The 15,840-nt window shown below is 39.4% G+C and overlaps 2 protein-coding genes across 3 annotated transcripts in view; both read left to right on the forward strand.

Moving 5' to 3' along the window:
- LOC134749621 (cell adhesion molecule Dscam2-like) overlaps window positions 1–15,840 on the forward strand; it is a 167,045-nt gene that overhangs the window by 40,253 nt on the left and 110,952 nt on the right. The window lies entirely within an intron of this gene.
- LOC134752112 (uncharacterized) lies at window positions 3,705–9,525 on the forward strand. Of its 2 annotated transcripts, none has more exons than XM_063687684.1 (2): window positions 3,705–5,137; window positions 5,513–9,525. In XM_063687684.1, exons 1-2 carry the CDS (start codon window positions 4,301–4,303, stop codon window positions 9,386–9,388), a joined length of 4,713 nt encoding a protein of 1,570 aa, XP_063543754.1. In that variant the 5' UTR covers window positions 3,705–4,300; the 3' UTR covers window positions 9,389–9,525. The 2 variants fall into 2 exon arrangements, with proteins under 2 accessions (XP_063543754.1, XP_063543760.1); XM_063687690.1 differs by having other exon boundaries at window positions 3,706–5,045; window positions 5,120–9,525.

Here is a 15,840-nt window from a genome sequence, read left to right on the forward strand (position 1 = left end):
TTTGCAAGAGCAGCAAGTATTGTAAACTGTAAGGTAAATAAACTATGTTCGTCTTACCCCACCGTAAGACGAACATAGTTTATTTTGCTCGGGGTAAGACAAACAGTATTTATGAGGATTCCATACAAGTGTTTGCTTTGCCCCGCTGATAGTCTTACCCCACCTTACCTTAATTAAAAAAATATCCTACGCGCGCACATAAAAGTATTACTAAACCACTCTTCTAGGGATGTCTATATTGTTAACCGCCAGTAACAATTACAGGGTCAACCATATAAAAACCGCAATAACATCGTAACGAACAAACACCAAAAATAACAGCACTGTCCCCGCGTAGAATCCGGGGTTTAATTACCGTGCTGTCAGAATGTCGCGCCGCTGCAGCTGGAAGATGACTAAAATATCTCTGAATTCACAGTCACAAATACTCTTTAGTACAATAGGGATGTTGATAAATTTTTAGAACTGTTTTCATTTTATGATACACGTAATTATTACAAAAAAATATTTAAATTTCTTATTCATTAATTTTAAGTAAAAAAACGAGTTTAATTAGTTTAGTGTTTCAATTTTGAGCCTAAACGCTCCAAGCTGTCACGTGATCTTGATGACGTCACGATGTGATAAATAAACAAACTACTGTCAGTCATAGCGTAGATCAAAAAATGTTGTATTCTCTCTCTCTGAAAGATATAACGTACATATACATATTAATCTAAAATAATTAATAACAAGTTTTACAAGTGTTATACATTGCCTATGTGTAAAAGAACAGCAATCAAGACACTAGAATTGGTAGTTATTCGTATTCGCCTTTTGATTAAAATAGTACATTTGTTGTGTGTCATTACTTATTTACCAGTCCCGAAATGTCTTTTATGAGCCGTAGCTGCGTAGGAGAATGGTCAAACGCCTGCCTATACATCATAAAAATAATAATAATAACACTTTCGCACGTATCATGAATGACGTTTTTTAATACATTTGCGAAAAATAATCACAATAAAACAAATACTTGTTACATGAGTATCAGTTACGAATTTTGCCTTGAACTTGAATGATATTGTTAATTTGGCACTAAGTATATATGTTACGGGTAATGTTAGAAGGTTAATTTAACAAGTTTACCCTGGTATAACTAGTATTATTCCAGCCTTTTGGGTAAAGTCCGAAAATTTAAGCAACATTAATCTGTATTCGGCGTTTACCCGTACACATACATCTCTAGGTTTACCCAACACTGCCTGGGTAATGTTAGGTGTTGCATCATCACTTCTGACATTACCCTCCCAGTGTTGGGACACCCTGTATACATGTATTGTATGTATGAATCAATCACTTTATTGACACATAATAATTACTTATAAATTATTCCAGCTTTTAAAACATTATTTTTAATTAAAAATATAATTTGAATCTTAATAGTCGTATGAGAATATTTTTTTGTTCAACTTATTATCTGTGTACCGACCTACCTACACTGCACAATTTAGCTTACACAGTGTCGCGAATTTACGCGATTCTTAATAAAAGGTGAGTGACAACCTTTAGCGTGAGATTTTGACATTGGTAACACTGTACAGACAATTTTGGCGGGAGAGAAAAATAACTTGACATTCTAATTGACAGAGAGGAAGGAACGCGTTTTTCTAAGCGGCCTTTAATACTATATAGAACTAATAGAAGATTAAGAACCTGTTATGGCTTTGAGATAGTGGGTAAGAGTTTAACCAGAAGATCCCCCTGGTGAGTGCTTATATTTCATTAACTATGACGAGAGAAATACGTTGAGAGGTTATGTAAAAGTAAGATTATGGTGGCAAGGGAAGGTCTATTGGGGAAGGTGGTAGGACCTCCAGGGACCTGCGGGTCCCACATAAGACGGTGAGAGTAGAGAAACCGTGTTGGCAATGAGTTGGATCCATTACGAGAGGATTCACCACTATAAGTGGCTTTTGATCAAAATCATGGTGCCATCTACGGCTCTCACCTATAGTATTTATTGAGCTCATGAAAGCTATTAACCTCTCAGCGTAAGTTACTCAAGTTCTTGTCGCACATATAGGAAATGAGGGAAAATATAAACAATATGATAAATTATAATATGTCTATTTATCATCTAATTGAGCATGATGTGGCGACAAAATGGTGGAGAGATGCTGAGATAATATTAAATTTGTTTTCCCATAAACCAGTAAAGTATAGGAAATTATAATTTAAATTATTCATCTAAGAACTCAGTTTTCAGCAATATTCATGAGTCATAGTAAAGGATATGCTGAAGTATTTGCATTTGATAGCCCTTAGTAGGCATAGATGAAGCAGTAACAAACATGCATCAATGAAGAGAAGAGCGCATGTAAAGTATTTGTAGTTAACAAGAACCTTGTATTAGGTACCGCTGAAGTAGTAGCATTTATGAGTCCTTAAGAGCAAAGGGCATAACATTAAGAGCCTTGTATTAGGCACTGCTAAATTATCTGTATTTATGAGTCCTTAAGAGCAAAGGGCATAATATTAAGAGCCTTGTATTAGGCACTGCTAAAGTATCTGCATTTATGAGTCCTTAAGAGCAAAGGGCATAATATTAAGAGCCTTGTATTAGGCACTGCTAAAGTATCTGCATTTATGAGTCCTTAAGAGCAAAGGGCATAACATTAAGAGCCTTGTATTAGGCACTGCTAAAGTATCTGCACTTATGAGTCCTTAAAGAGTAAAGGGCATAGTATTGACTAAGAACCTTGTAATAGGTACCGCTGAGGTAGTAGCATTAATGAGTCCTGTATGGGACATAGCAGTGAACAAGAACCTTGCACTAGGTAATACAGAAGTTGATATTTGCAAAATTGTGTCTATTGCAGTGGACACTAAGAATTATCAAGTCAAAAGATTCCTTCAAAAACTAAAGTCCTTTTAATTTGCCTTATATATAAATTAAATTAAAATGTCAAGATCTCCTGTGTTGAAACTTTACCAACAATAAGAGTGTTTGATAGAAAAAGAATCGATTAAAATAAAGGTTTCATATTAGAGAAATGAATATTTTTTCTCTCTCTCTCCTTCTGCAGCTCTCTCTTCTAAGGATTGTATTTTTGGATGTGTTGTTATAAGACTTTCGAAGAAATTTGTGTGTTATTGAGATAAGTTTGAGGTTCCGAGATATCAAATGAGAATAATAACATTAATAACCTTTATGTTTGTTGTTTTACTTAATTCAAGATGAATTTTAATAAATTATCGATTATGCGATGGATAATCGATTTATTTTGTACTATAGTGAATACGTAAAACCGCAAATCGACGATTCGTTCATTAAGCAATCGATTTGGTAATCGATATAAAATCTTGCACTGGTAACACTTGAGACTTTGTTTTCATTGTGCAAACCGTAAATTTGTCAAACAAATTCCTGTTCCTGATTGGCTAAATCAAAATCTGAATTTTCTTATTGGCGGATAATAGGAGCTGCGTGACATTGTAATTGGATACCATTTTAAGTATTTGCAAACCAAACCTACTATTTATTAAACTAAATGGCGTCTTGATTGTGTATTGTTTGTTTTGTTGGACTAGAAAATAAAAGTTTTTACCGCCATGTCAGTAGCGTTCCCATTAAGTTTCGAACAAGTTTGCACGTAAAGTGTATAAGATTCCAGTAAACAGTGCCAGGAAAGTAAGATACGCATAGAGAAATACAGCGATATACTTACGACAGCGGCCGGTATTTTGGTTATATTGACTTGTATAAAAGAAGCCTAGAGGGAGCAAATTTATGAGTAAGTTGCAATAATTTCACGAAATGGATAATTTCTTGCGAGATCGATTGGAACTAAGAATAAAAAGACTTGATGAAAACTTAAAGAGCGCAGAGGCGTTAATATTAAATTGTAATTCCGGAACGGAAGTCATGGTGCAAGAAGTAATGAAGTTACAATTAACTTTGAAACAATCTCTGATTAGTATCCAGTCGGACATTGACAAATATATTGCTACGAATAATGAAAACACAGATATTTTACGCCCTGCACTCGAGAAGCAAATAAAAGCAGAGGAACTTCTTATAGAATTAGAATTAATTCTAAATATTCATTCTAATTCTCACAATAAAATCTCAACAAAAAGTGTGAAACTTCCTAGAATTGAGCTGCTCAAATTTGATGGAGATATTCTGAAATGGACAGAGTTCTGGGACCGGTTCACGGCCAATGTACACTCCCAAAACTTAGATGATGTCTAAAAGTTAGCTTATCTGATAAGTTTACTGGAAAAGGAGGCCAAGGAGGCAGTCCAAGGCCTAACAATGACAAATGCTAACTACCAAGTGGCAATAGACACACTTAAGAACAGATACGGGAGTAATCAACAAGTAATTGACTCGCATTATGAAGCACTAAATAGAACTAGTCGCTGCGAATATACAGCCGAAGACTGTAGGAAGACACTAAATAAAATCGAAAACCATCTAAGGGTACTTTCATCTCTTGGCGAAGATATAGAGAATAATTCGTTTCGTAGTATTATTTTAAACAAATTCCCCGAAAAAGTAATCTACGAACTTAACCTATTATCAGTGGATGACCAAACAATAGCGGGGATCAGAAGTACATTAAACAAAATTGTGGTGGCATTGGAGAAGTCTAAGATTACATTGCCTCTACAAAAGGACCATACAGCCACCACAGATGCCTTAATTTCAATAGAAAACAGACCCCGATACCACAGAGGGAAAAGGATACACACCCAGACAACATCCCTCCACAAAATGGAATACACACCCAGGAACAACAATAGGAAAAGACCAGCTAAGTCTAGTACTGACAGTGGAATAAAGAAAGCCAAGTTGAGTTGCATATTTTGCTCGGGGCCACACTTTAATGATGAATGCCCATCTTATAAGACATCTGAAGATAGGAAGAAAAAAATATCAAACCGATGTTTTATGTGCTTGAAGTTAGGGCATCGTGCTCATGAATGCCGGAGACGTAAAAAATGCTATCACTGCAAGGGTAACCACAACCGAGCCCTATGCCCAAAGAAAGAACCAGGTAAGAGTGAACCACACCATGCTGTTACACTGAACTCAACTGGCCATTGTTTTAAGCGGAAATTTTTTTTACAGACTGCGACAGCGCAGGTGGTTCACAAAACCAAGACCCTAAATTGTAGACTCCTTCTTGACTCCGGCAGTTCAAGAAGCTATATTACCACGGATTTGGCGAAACACCTGGATTTGACATTAGCAAATGTAGACTCTTTACTGATATTTATTTTTGGAGCCGATAAGCCTAATGAGACTTTGAGTCCTTGCACGGATATTACTATCAAGACAAAAAGAGGAATAGAAAAAAGTATCCATGTGAATGTGGTTCCTCGCATTACTGATAGGATACCAATACAAGACATTCCTAAAATAGATATTGTGGACATACCAGCAGATAGTTACTCAAATGGTCAATCAATAAACATGCTCATTGGTAATGATTACTATTTCTCCTTTATTAGGAATAACAAGATACAGATTGACACTGATCTTTACCTAGTAGATACAGATTTCGGATGGATCATGTCTGGACATCATGATAAGGACAATCAAGAGAATGATAACATCTTAGCAGTTGTTACCTACTACCAGAACAATATAGGATGTAAGTGTTACACAGAACCTGACCTCCCTTTAAGACAGGCTGATGTGAAATTCCTCTGGAGTCTGGAGAACATTGGAATAACTGATTCAGTAAAGGCCACCAGAGAAGAAATTGCAGTTCAACACTTTAACGACACTGTTGTGTATCAAGGAGGTCGTTATTATGTAAAGTGGCCGTGGACAACATATCCACCAGACGTGCCTACTAACTATGGCCTAGCATATGGCAGGCTCAAGGGATTAGTGCAACGAATGGATAAGCCTACACTACAAGAATATAACGAGATACTGATGGAACAACTACAGGCTGAGATAATAGAAGTTGTTCAAGTAGACTCCAATGTCCAATGCCAGTCTGTGCCTCCGATTAACTACCTTCCGCATCACATTATCAAGCAGAGCGCCAAGCGTGGGCGTATTGTGTATGATGGCTCAGCAAGATTAAAAGATCAGCAAAGCCTTAATGAGTGCTTATATAGAGGACCTTGCATGCTTCAAGATCTGACGGCTTTGCTCTTGAACTTTCGAGTTTATAAAATAGGTATAATAGCAGACGTCGAAAAGGCTTTCTTGCAAATTGGCCTACAGGAAGAAGACAGAGATGTGACAAGGTTCCTATGGCTAAAGGATATTAACAAACCATTGTCTGATGAAAACATACTACACTTAAGATTTTGCAGAATGCCTTTCGGAATTATATCAAGTCCTTTCTTACTAACGGCTACCATACGTTACCACATTTCTCAGAAGAATAGTGAGTTGCTAAAAAAGGTAGCAAACAAGTGTTATGTTGATAATGTTGTGACTGGCACTAACACTTCAGAAGAAGCTGTTCAATTATATGATGAAACCAGAAAAACATTTGAAGAACTTTCAATGAACCTAAGAGACTGGACATCAAATGACGAATCTTTTATTCAGAAGGTACCAGAAGAATATAGAGCAAAAGAGACAAACGAAATAAAAGTCCTAGGCCTGCTGTGGAATAAAAACCAGGATGTGCTCACATTGAACATAAATAAAGAAGTTTTTACCTATGGATCCTTAGAGGAAGTGACAAAAAGGGAAGTCCTACGAATATTAGCATCAGTATATGACCCATGTGGCATAGTCTCTCCATTACTCGTGCCAATCAAACTCTTTCTACAGGAATTATGGAGAAATGACTATAAATGGGACTCGCCACTGTCACAGGAGCTATTACAAAGGTGGAAAAGAATTGAAAGTAACCTAGGTGATATAAAAGAGGTTAAAATACCACGATATGTTGAATCCAATGTCAGTGAAGGATCTGAAAATGAATTACATTGCTTTGCAGACGCTGCTAAAGACTCTTACGCAGCAGTAGTATATTTAAGATCAAGCAATGGTCTCGAAGTAAAGACATCCTTTTTACTATCAAAAAGTAGAGTTGCACCATTGGAAAAGAAAAATAAAAATGGGAAGAAGAATGAAAGAAAACTGACTATTCCACAATTGGAATTACTTGGTTGTGTAATTGGAAACCGTTTATTGACATACCTGAAAGAGACCATAGAGTTACCCATTGATAGACAATACTTATGGACAGACAGCTTAGTGGTTCTCAACTGGATTCACTCGAATAAGCTTCTACCACCTTTCATAGCCAACAGAATAGAAGAGATAAAGAGGAATGTTGGATTAGAGACATGCTATGTAAATACAAAAGAGAATCCAGCTGATATTGCAACCCGACCTGAGCTTTGGATCCAGAAGAAGAATGTATGGCTAGAAGGACCAGCTTTCTTGTCCAATGATAAGAGTAAATGGCCAAAGGATATTCACCTGGACAGCCATCAAGAAGTAGCATCTTTTCCTGCAGTATTAGAGGGTCTGAAGGAACAGTCTTCAAATAATGTACCTGTAGAACCTTCAGAGAATGACATGCCTGTAGAACTGTCAGATAATGACATACAGGTAGAATTTTCACAGAGTTACATACCTGTGGAACCTGTTAATAATGATGAACCAAGGCCCGACCAGTGTGAAGTAAGATCTCAAGTTCAGGAGATAAAAAACCTGCAACAAAGATTCTTTCCCGATGAAATAAAAGGCAAAGCGACAGACCTCAGTAGAAATCTTGAGCTATTTACAGATGTTGACGGACTGTTGAGAAGCAAGGGACGAATGATGCATGCTAAGTGGTCATACGACATGAGGTATCCGATTCTATTGCCTAGAGACTGCGAATTCACAAAGAAAGTAGTACAAGAAATACATGAGAAGAATTACCACGTAGGAGCACCTCATACTCTCGACCTAGTCCGCCAGCAATTCTGGATTCCAAAAGGAAGACCGGTAGTGGAGAAAATACTAAGAAAATGTACTCAATGTGTAAAGCACGGTGGTGGCCCGTACCCACTGCCTCCAACACCGGCCTTACCTGCAGAACGTGCCAATTATAGCACACCATTCACTTATACTGGAATTGATTATTTTGGACCTGTCTACATAGATACCGAAAAGGGACAGCAAAAGAGATGGATATGTCTTATGACGTGCTTAGCAGTGAGAGCCATACACATGGAAGTCGTTAAGAACTTGACTGCGGATGAGTGTATTATGGCACTGAGGAGGTTCATAGCTACAAGAGGTGTACCAGTAACAATAGTTTCAGACAACGCATTGTACTTTAAATTGAGCTCTGAAATTCTGAAGAGTGAACACTGCGTCAAGAATAACATCAAATGGAAGTTTATTCCCCAACTAGCGCCATGGCATGGTGCATTCTATGAAAGATTAGTGGGGTTAGTGAAGCATTGTATGAAAAAAACATTGGAGAAGCTGTTACTGAATGAAACACAACTTCTTACTGTCATTAAAGAGATTGAGGCTGTTGTTAACAGTCGGCCTTTGACACGAGTAGGCCCTGACATGGATATAGTTCTTAGACCATGTGACTTTCTATCTCTAGGACGTTGTCTAAATTTGGAGATATCAGAGAATTATAGACCTGACCAAGCTGACACTCAAGTGAAACATAATGTGTTAGACAGTTGGAAAAGAGGTCAGAACATGTTGAACCACTTCAAGAACATGTTTATAAACCAATATTTGATGAGCCTAAGAGAAAGGTATCAACACAGTCACAAGCAGCCAAGAGTAAAATCGCACAAGGAGCCAAGTGTTGGAGATTTAGTTCAGATTAAAGGCGAGACTAGCAACAGGAACAACTGGAAGGTTGGCAAGATTGTCCAATTAATAAGAAGTTCTGATGGATACTGTAGAGTAGCACAAGTTAAAGCAGGAAACAGCATCTTCAAACGGTCGATTGGACACCTATATCCTTTAGAACTGGAACATCCACCTTCGGCACAGGGAGATGTTTCTACTGAGACCAGGGAACTCCAAGAAAGAGCTCAAGGCTCTATACCAAGTGAGTCCGAGACAAGTCAAACAATTGAAGTACCACAAGAGAACGAGCAAATTGATATTATGAAGGAGAGACAAGTTAGTTCAGAGGTAATACCTATCCAATGTATAGAAGAAGAGAGAGGGATTACTGATGATGGTCCTAATGAGAGAGTATCCACAACACCACCACAACCAGAACAAGGAGAAACTAATGAGACTTCTCATCCAATGGAAGATGTAAGTCATGAAACCGAGATAGTCATGCAAGATGAGAGTCAGCCACGAGAGGAGGTAGTGAGACGAGCCGCTGCGATACGGGCAAGAGAAAAGATCGCAGAGTGGACCCGTCAACTTTTCGCTATTCTATAAACAAGCCTCGTCGTTGGGAGTGTCGCGAATTTACGCGATTCTTAATAAAAGGTGAGTGACAACCTTTAGCGTGAGATTTTGACATTGGTAACACTGTACAGACAATTTTGGCGGGAGAGAAAAATAACTTGACATTCTAATTGACGGAGAGGAAGGAACGCGTTTTTCTAAGCGGCCTTTAATACTATATAGAACTAATAGAAGATTAAGAACCTGTTATGGCTTTGAGATAGTGGGTAAGAGTTTAACCAGAAGATCCCCCTGGTGAGTGCTTATATTTCATTAACTATGACGAGAGAAATACGTTGAGAGGTTATGTAAAAGTAAGATTATGGTGGCAAGGGAAGGTCTATTGGGGAAGGTGGTAGGACCTCCAGGGACCTGCGGGTCCCACATAAGACGGTGAGAGTAGAGAAACCGTGTTGGCAATGAGTTGGATCCATTACGAGAGGATTCACCACTATAAGTGGCTCTTGATCAAAATCATGGTGCCATCTACGGCTCTAACCTATAGTATTTATTGAGCTCATGAAAGCTATTAACCTCTCAGCGTAAGTTACTCAAGTTCTTGTCGCACATATAGGAAATGAGGGAAAATATAAACAATATGATAAATTATAATATGTCTATTTATCATCTAATTGAGCATGATGTGGCGACACACAGAAAACGGCTTATAGCGTATACGACTGAACATAAACCTTCATAGGCAAGCCATAAAATTATTGATCAAAGTATATAATATTCCCACAGACATTATTGTATCAGACAAAAGCATCAGCTTACTCCCTTTATATGGTTGCAGGGGAAACCGGTATAAACGTAGGTTTACAATTAAATTATTTCACTAAACAAATGCACAAGGCAGTCTCGGCTACTGTTGGTACCGACATCCGGCAGTCTTTCCTTGAATCATTTCGTGCATGTTATTACATTTTTAATTAAAATTCTTGTGCTAATCCTGCAGGTCTGAAAATATGAAACGAGGGTAAAAAAAGTTAGTGGCACGTTGAGATAACGAGAATTTCGACGTGGCCTATGTTAGGCAAATATAAATCGGAATTCAAATGATCTATTACATGACAGTTGCATTGCATTATACATACTAACCTACCCCCTTATTCATAAAACTTTACGAGCCTGATTTAGTTAAATTATCTTACAAATACATAAGTCAAAATGACAGATAAAGACAAACGATTCATAGCTAATTCAAGCCAGTAACGCGTTTATTAAACATCACAAACGTCAGCATTTGGTTAAACTTATACAAAACCTGTATGAATTTGGCTTTGGAACTATGAGGGTGGAGAACACAACATCTAGTCATTTCGTGTTCCAAAAGGGCGTTCGACAAGGCCGATATCGACATCATATCCCCGATACTATTTAACATCTACGGAGAGCACATCATTCAACGTGCGTTGGAGAACTGGGATGGAGGTGTTTCGGTGGGTGGACGCAAAATCTCTAACCTCAGATACCCCGACGACACCACACTGAATCTCGGAATCCGAAATGCGAACATTGCTGGACCACCTTGAAGACACAAGCCGAGAGTACGGACTAACTATCAATAAGACAAAAACCAAAATCATGATAGTTGACAGATACGACACTCGCCAGCAAACAGACGCCCTTAACAGCTATGAAATAGTTTAAGAGTTCACATACCTAGGCGCTGTTCTGAGCAACAGGGGCGGATCGGAGGCCGAAATCAGACGAAGAACCGGTATAGCAAAATCGACAATGTCTCAGCTGCAAAGGATATGGAAAGACAGGAATATTCTCAACAAAACCAAATTTAGAATAGTTACTATAGTTAGGACCCTTGCTTTTCCCATATTCCTCTAAAGAGCGGAAACTTGGACACTGAAAGCGGATCTCCGAAAAAAAGTCGATGCTTTTGAGATGTAGGTGTGGTGGCGCATGCTCCGAATACCCTGGACGGCAGGCCGCAATAATGTATCCATATTAGCGGAGCTCAAATCGGAAAAGGAACCTAGACTATCCACCATCTGTCTTCAACGAGTACTGAGATACTTCGGTCTTCGGTCACATAGCTCGCAGACCCTGACAACTTGACTTGGCTTGCGGTGATGGGAAAGGTGGAAGGCAGACGGCCTAGAGGACCACGTCCAACGAGATGGTGTGATGGTGCAAATATCCGCCCAGATGGACGCACTAAGCAACGCTTTCCACAAAGCAACCGACAGGGAGAAGTGGAGAGCTGAGCTGAGATCCTCAACAGTGAGGGACCGACTTAGAAGAGAAGAGAGAACGCATTTATGGATAAATTTATAAACAACTCAAGCTTTACTCACCCATATTTTTACTAGCATGTAATATTATATAATTCTTCAAGACTCGTCGTACAAGAACCAAGAAACTCTCGGACTCCACTCTCAAGTTCATGGAGGTGAGGCGTGAGATGATGCTGCAGTCGCCAGGTGACGTTTGTCGTTATAGGCAGCTCAACAGACAGATCTCGAAGTCTCTGAAGCGAGATATACGCCGATCCAATACTAACAGTATTGAAGAGGCTATCAAGCGCAACAGAGGCTCGAAGGTGTTTGCCAGAGATCTGTCTATTGGCCAAAGCCAACTGGCAAAACTGAAGACCGACGACGGCAGGATCATTTCATCCAAACCTGAGCTCTTGGGAGAAGTCGAGAAGTTCTATCGACAGTTATACACAACAACCCGAGCGCCCGTCATGGATCTAGCTAGAGACCCTAGAGCTAGACTAACTCGACACTATACCGAAGATATCCCGGACGCCAGCCTGTACGAGATTAGTATGGCTCTCAAACAGCTTAAGAATGGCAAAGCCCCAGGTGATGACGGAATTACGGCCGAACTCCTGAAGGCGGGTGGTAAACCAGTCCTTAAGGCCCTTCAGACGCTGTTTAGTTCCGTCTGCGCGAAAGAAAAACGCCGCAAGCGTGAAATAGAAGTGTGGTGGTGCTCTTCTTCAAAAAAGGTGACAACACCTTGCTGAAGAATTATAGACCCATCTCACTTCTGAGCCATGTTTACAAGCTGTTTTCGAGAGTCATCACGAACCGTCTCGCACGCAGGTTTGACGACTTCCAGCCTCCCGAACAAGCAGGTTTCCGTAAAGGCTATAGTACCGTAGACCACATACATGCGTTGCGGCAGGTTATACAGAAGACTGAGGAGTATAACCTCCCCCTTTGCCTTGCATTTATGGACTACGAGAAAGCCTTCGATTCGATCGAGACTTGGGCTGTGCTGCAGTCTCTCCAAAGGTGCCAAATTGACTACCGGTATATCGAAGTGCTGAAGTGTTTGTACGAAAACGCCACCATGTCCGTCCGACTACAGGGCCAGAGCTCGAAGCCTATTCCATTGCAGCGGGGAGTCAGACAAGGAGATGTAATCTCCCCAAAGCTGTTCACCGCTGCATTGGAGGATGCCTTCAAGGTTCTGGACTGGAAAGGACGAGGCATCAATGTAAATGGCGAGTACATCACTCACCTTCGGTTTGCCGGTGATATCGTAGTCAAAGCTGAGACCATGGAGGACCTCAGTGCGATGCTCGCTGATCTCAGCAGAGTATCTGAACGAGTTGGTCTGAAAATTAACATGAACAAGACGAAGATCATGTCTAACGTCCATGTTGTGCCAACTCCCGTATTAATCGGAGGCTCTGCGCTCGAAGTTGTTGACGATTATGTATACCTGGGACAAACAGTCCAGTTAGGTAGGTCCAACTTCGAGAAAGAGGTCACTCGTCGAATCCGACTCGGTTGGGCAGCGTTCGGGAAGCTCCACAGTATCTTTTCGTCCAAATTGCCGCAGTGTCTTAAGTCAAAAGTCTTTGACCAGTGTGTGTTGCCAGTGATGACATACGGATCTGAGACGTGGGCGCTAACGATGGGCCTCATAAAAAGGCTCAAGGTCACGCAAAGGGCAATGGAGAGATGCTCGGGGTTTCTCTGCGTGATAGAATCAGAAATGATGATATCCGCAGTAGAACTAGGGTCACCGACGTCTCGCAGAATTGCAAACCTTAAGTGGCAGTGGGCGGGGCACATTGCTCGCAGAACTGATGGCCGGTGGGGCCGGAAGGTTCTGGAGTGGCGTCCGCGTACCGGAAGACGAACTGCCGGTAGGCCTCCAACGAGGTGGAGCGACGACCTGGTGAAGGTCGCGGGAATTCGGTGGATGCGAGCGGCACAGGATCGGTCGGAGTGGCGAGCCTTGGGGGAGGCCTATGTCTAGCAGTGGACGTCTATCGGCTGACATGATGATGATGATAATGAATATTATATAACAAGCACTTGTGACCACATTCACGATAATATGAACATATTATGCTTATTATATTTGACCTTATTTTTTGTGTACTAAAATGTTCAGTAAGTATAGAAATTCTACTAGATAAAACCCCATTATTCGTTAGAAAATATTCAGTTTGGTTTTATTTTAGGACTTGTTTAATTTACTTTTTTCGAAAGTAAATAAACATCACGACGTAATTTGTTTAATTCGGTTCTGGAAAATGGAAGAACGATTTTCAGTTGTAACTACTATGTACTCGTACCTATGTTTGTTTAAATATTGGGAATTCACAGAATAAAAAATATACATTGTAAATACCTCGATTTTAATAGTAGTTATTAATTGTTATAATGCAAATGTTTTAGGGTTCTAATACTGGCATATGAAAAATATAGTATGTTTCTCCACTGACAAGCCATTCTTGCCAAACTAGTTACATTTTTTAAGATGTTAGCATGGTAGGAAGACCTTGTAAGTAACATCCGGACACCAAAATTGTAACTGCCTCTACGACCAAAAAGAGTGTTCTTAAGAAAAGTAAAACTACAGGGGAACACAATCGTTCATAGGAAATGTTCAGGGGACACGATAGGTACATTATTTTAGCTAATTCGATTTACTCTGTGAGTGTAAGTACTCGTAGCCGTACCGCTCGTTCCGGTTGTATCGCACCGTGACGTAGGCCGCCATTCGTCTCTCGGCGCGTCGATGTCGTCCCGTAGAATACATAATTATGCGTTTGAAAGTACTAAATAATTAGCAAAACACAATTCAGCCAACTGTTAACGAAGAGTCATTAAAATTACATCCGAAATCACGAAGCATTTTATTGGGAGTGTAGGGAAATGGGTAAAATCAATTTCAGTTGAAGTGATTAATTGCAGATGCAGTTAATAACGTTTATACGGATCTCAATTGAATATCTCCCTTGAAACCGCCCGTACCCATTATCTTAACTCAAACACGCTTCCACAGTAATGCTACGATATTACCGATGTCTATTAATAAGTTATTAAAATCAACATCAGTGTAAATTACAATGTACATTTTAAAACCCACGCTACGCTCGCGTGTAATGCTATTTCAAATATTATACATACGTTATAAGACTTACTTGCTAGGGGTATGGCATAGCAAAGCGTTTTATAGCCAAGTTGCGAATTCAAAGATCAAGTCACTGCCAGTAGTGCCAGTGCGAGCGACGCGCTACGCTTGAATCTGATAACGGGTTTTTTCCGCTTTACAGCAAAAAGAGCCGACGAACGGAGAACCCACTTAGGTGGATCGCTGGCAGTGAATGTGTTAATATAATAAGTTACCAAATGATTCGTTGAACAACGCTAGTGATTTAATTCATAAAAAGTTAATTATCACAGTTACGAGTAATAGTCGCATTACGTGGTAAGAGTAAGAAGACTCGTCCCTTTGTCTTGGATGAAAGGCAAACTCTAACCCGAATCTACAATTTTATTACAATAAACTAAGCCGGGAACTATTGTAAATTGTGGGAAACCTAGCGAGCACTTTAGCAGATTGCCGGCTATGTTACGATCTTGGGTAAAGTGCTAGAAGAGACGATATTTATATAACCCAGTCAGCTATGGTCTTTCTTAAAACAATGTATGTTTACCTAACTCTGGAATTACATTTGTACATAATTAATGTATCCAGCTTTCGGCATAACGAACCAAATGAAATTCGTCAACGAAAGCGATAAAATAATGATTCACATAATCTTCTACTGAGGTTTGTGCATTCATTTCAGGGCTGCATCCGTATCTATCTAATGCGTTGCTGAACATACCGATATCTACGCACTTTTGATATATATAACTTTAATTTTAAGGTTCGAAACGTAAAATAATGAACTAAATATATATTTTTAAATCGTTTAATCTAAAAATATTACAACATAGGTAGGTACATTTTACATATGGCCATTCAGATTTGAGACTATTATTATTTAATTTTACATAAGCATTATAACCAATTAACCATAGCCCGGTTCTTCTGGGCAAAAACGTACCAGTGCTAGTGATTAATTAAATATCCATGCAAGTGTTATCGATATCGATAGCAAGCAATTTCTAACTCGTAATAAGTAATGTGACTCGCCTTGAAGTAAACATTATTTATTAAAAGTG

The sequence above is a fragment of the Cydia strobilella genome, chromosome 2, assembly GCF_947568885.1.
Source record: "Cydia strobilella chromosome 2, ilCydStro3.1, whole genome shotgun sequence".
Taxonomy (NCBI): domain Eukaryota; kingdom Metazoa; phylum Arthropoda; class Insecta; order Lepidoptera; family Tortricidae; genus Cydia; species Cydia strobilella.

What these genes read in the sequence shown, in the direction of transcription:
- LOC134752112 (XM_063687684.1), top strand. Translation starts at nt 4,301, where the DNA reads ATGACAAATGCTAACTACCAAGTGGCAATAGACACACTTAAGAACAGA. An exon ending in AGACTGCGACAGCGCAGGTG is followed by an intron (nt 5,138 to 5,512) that starts GTTCACAAAACC and finishes AGGAATAACAAG; the next exon opens with ATACAGATTGACACTGATCT.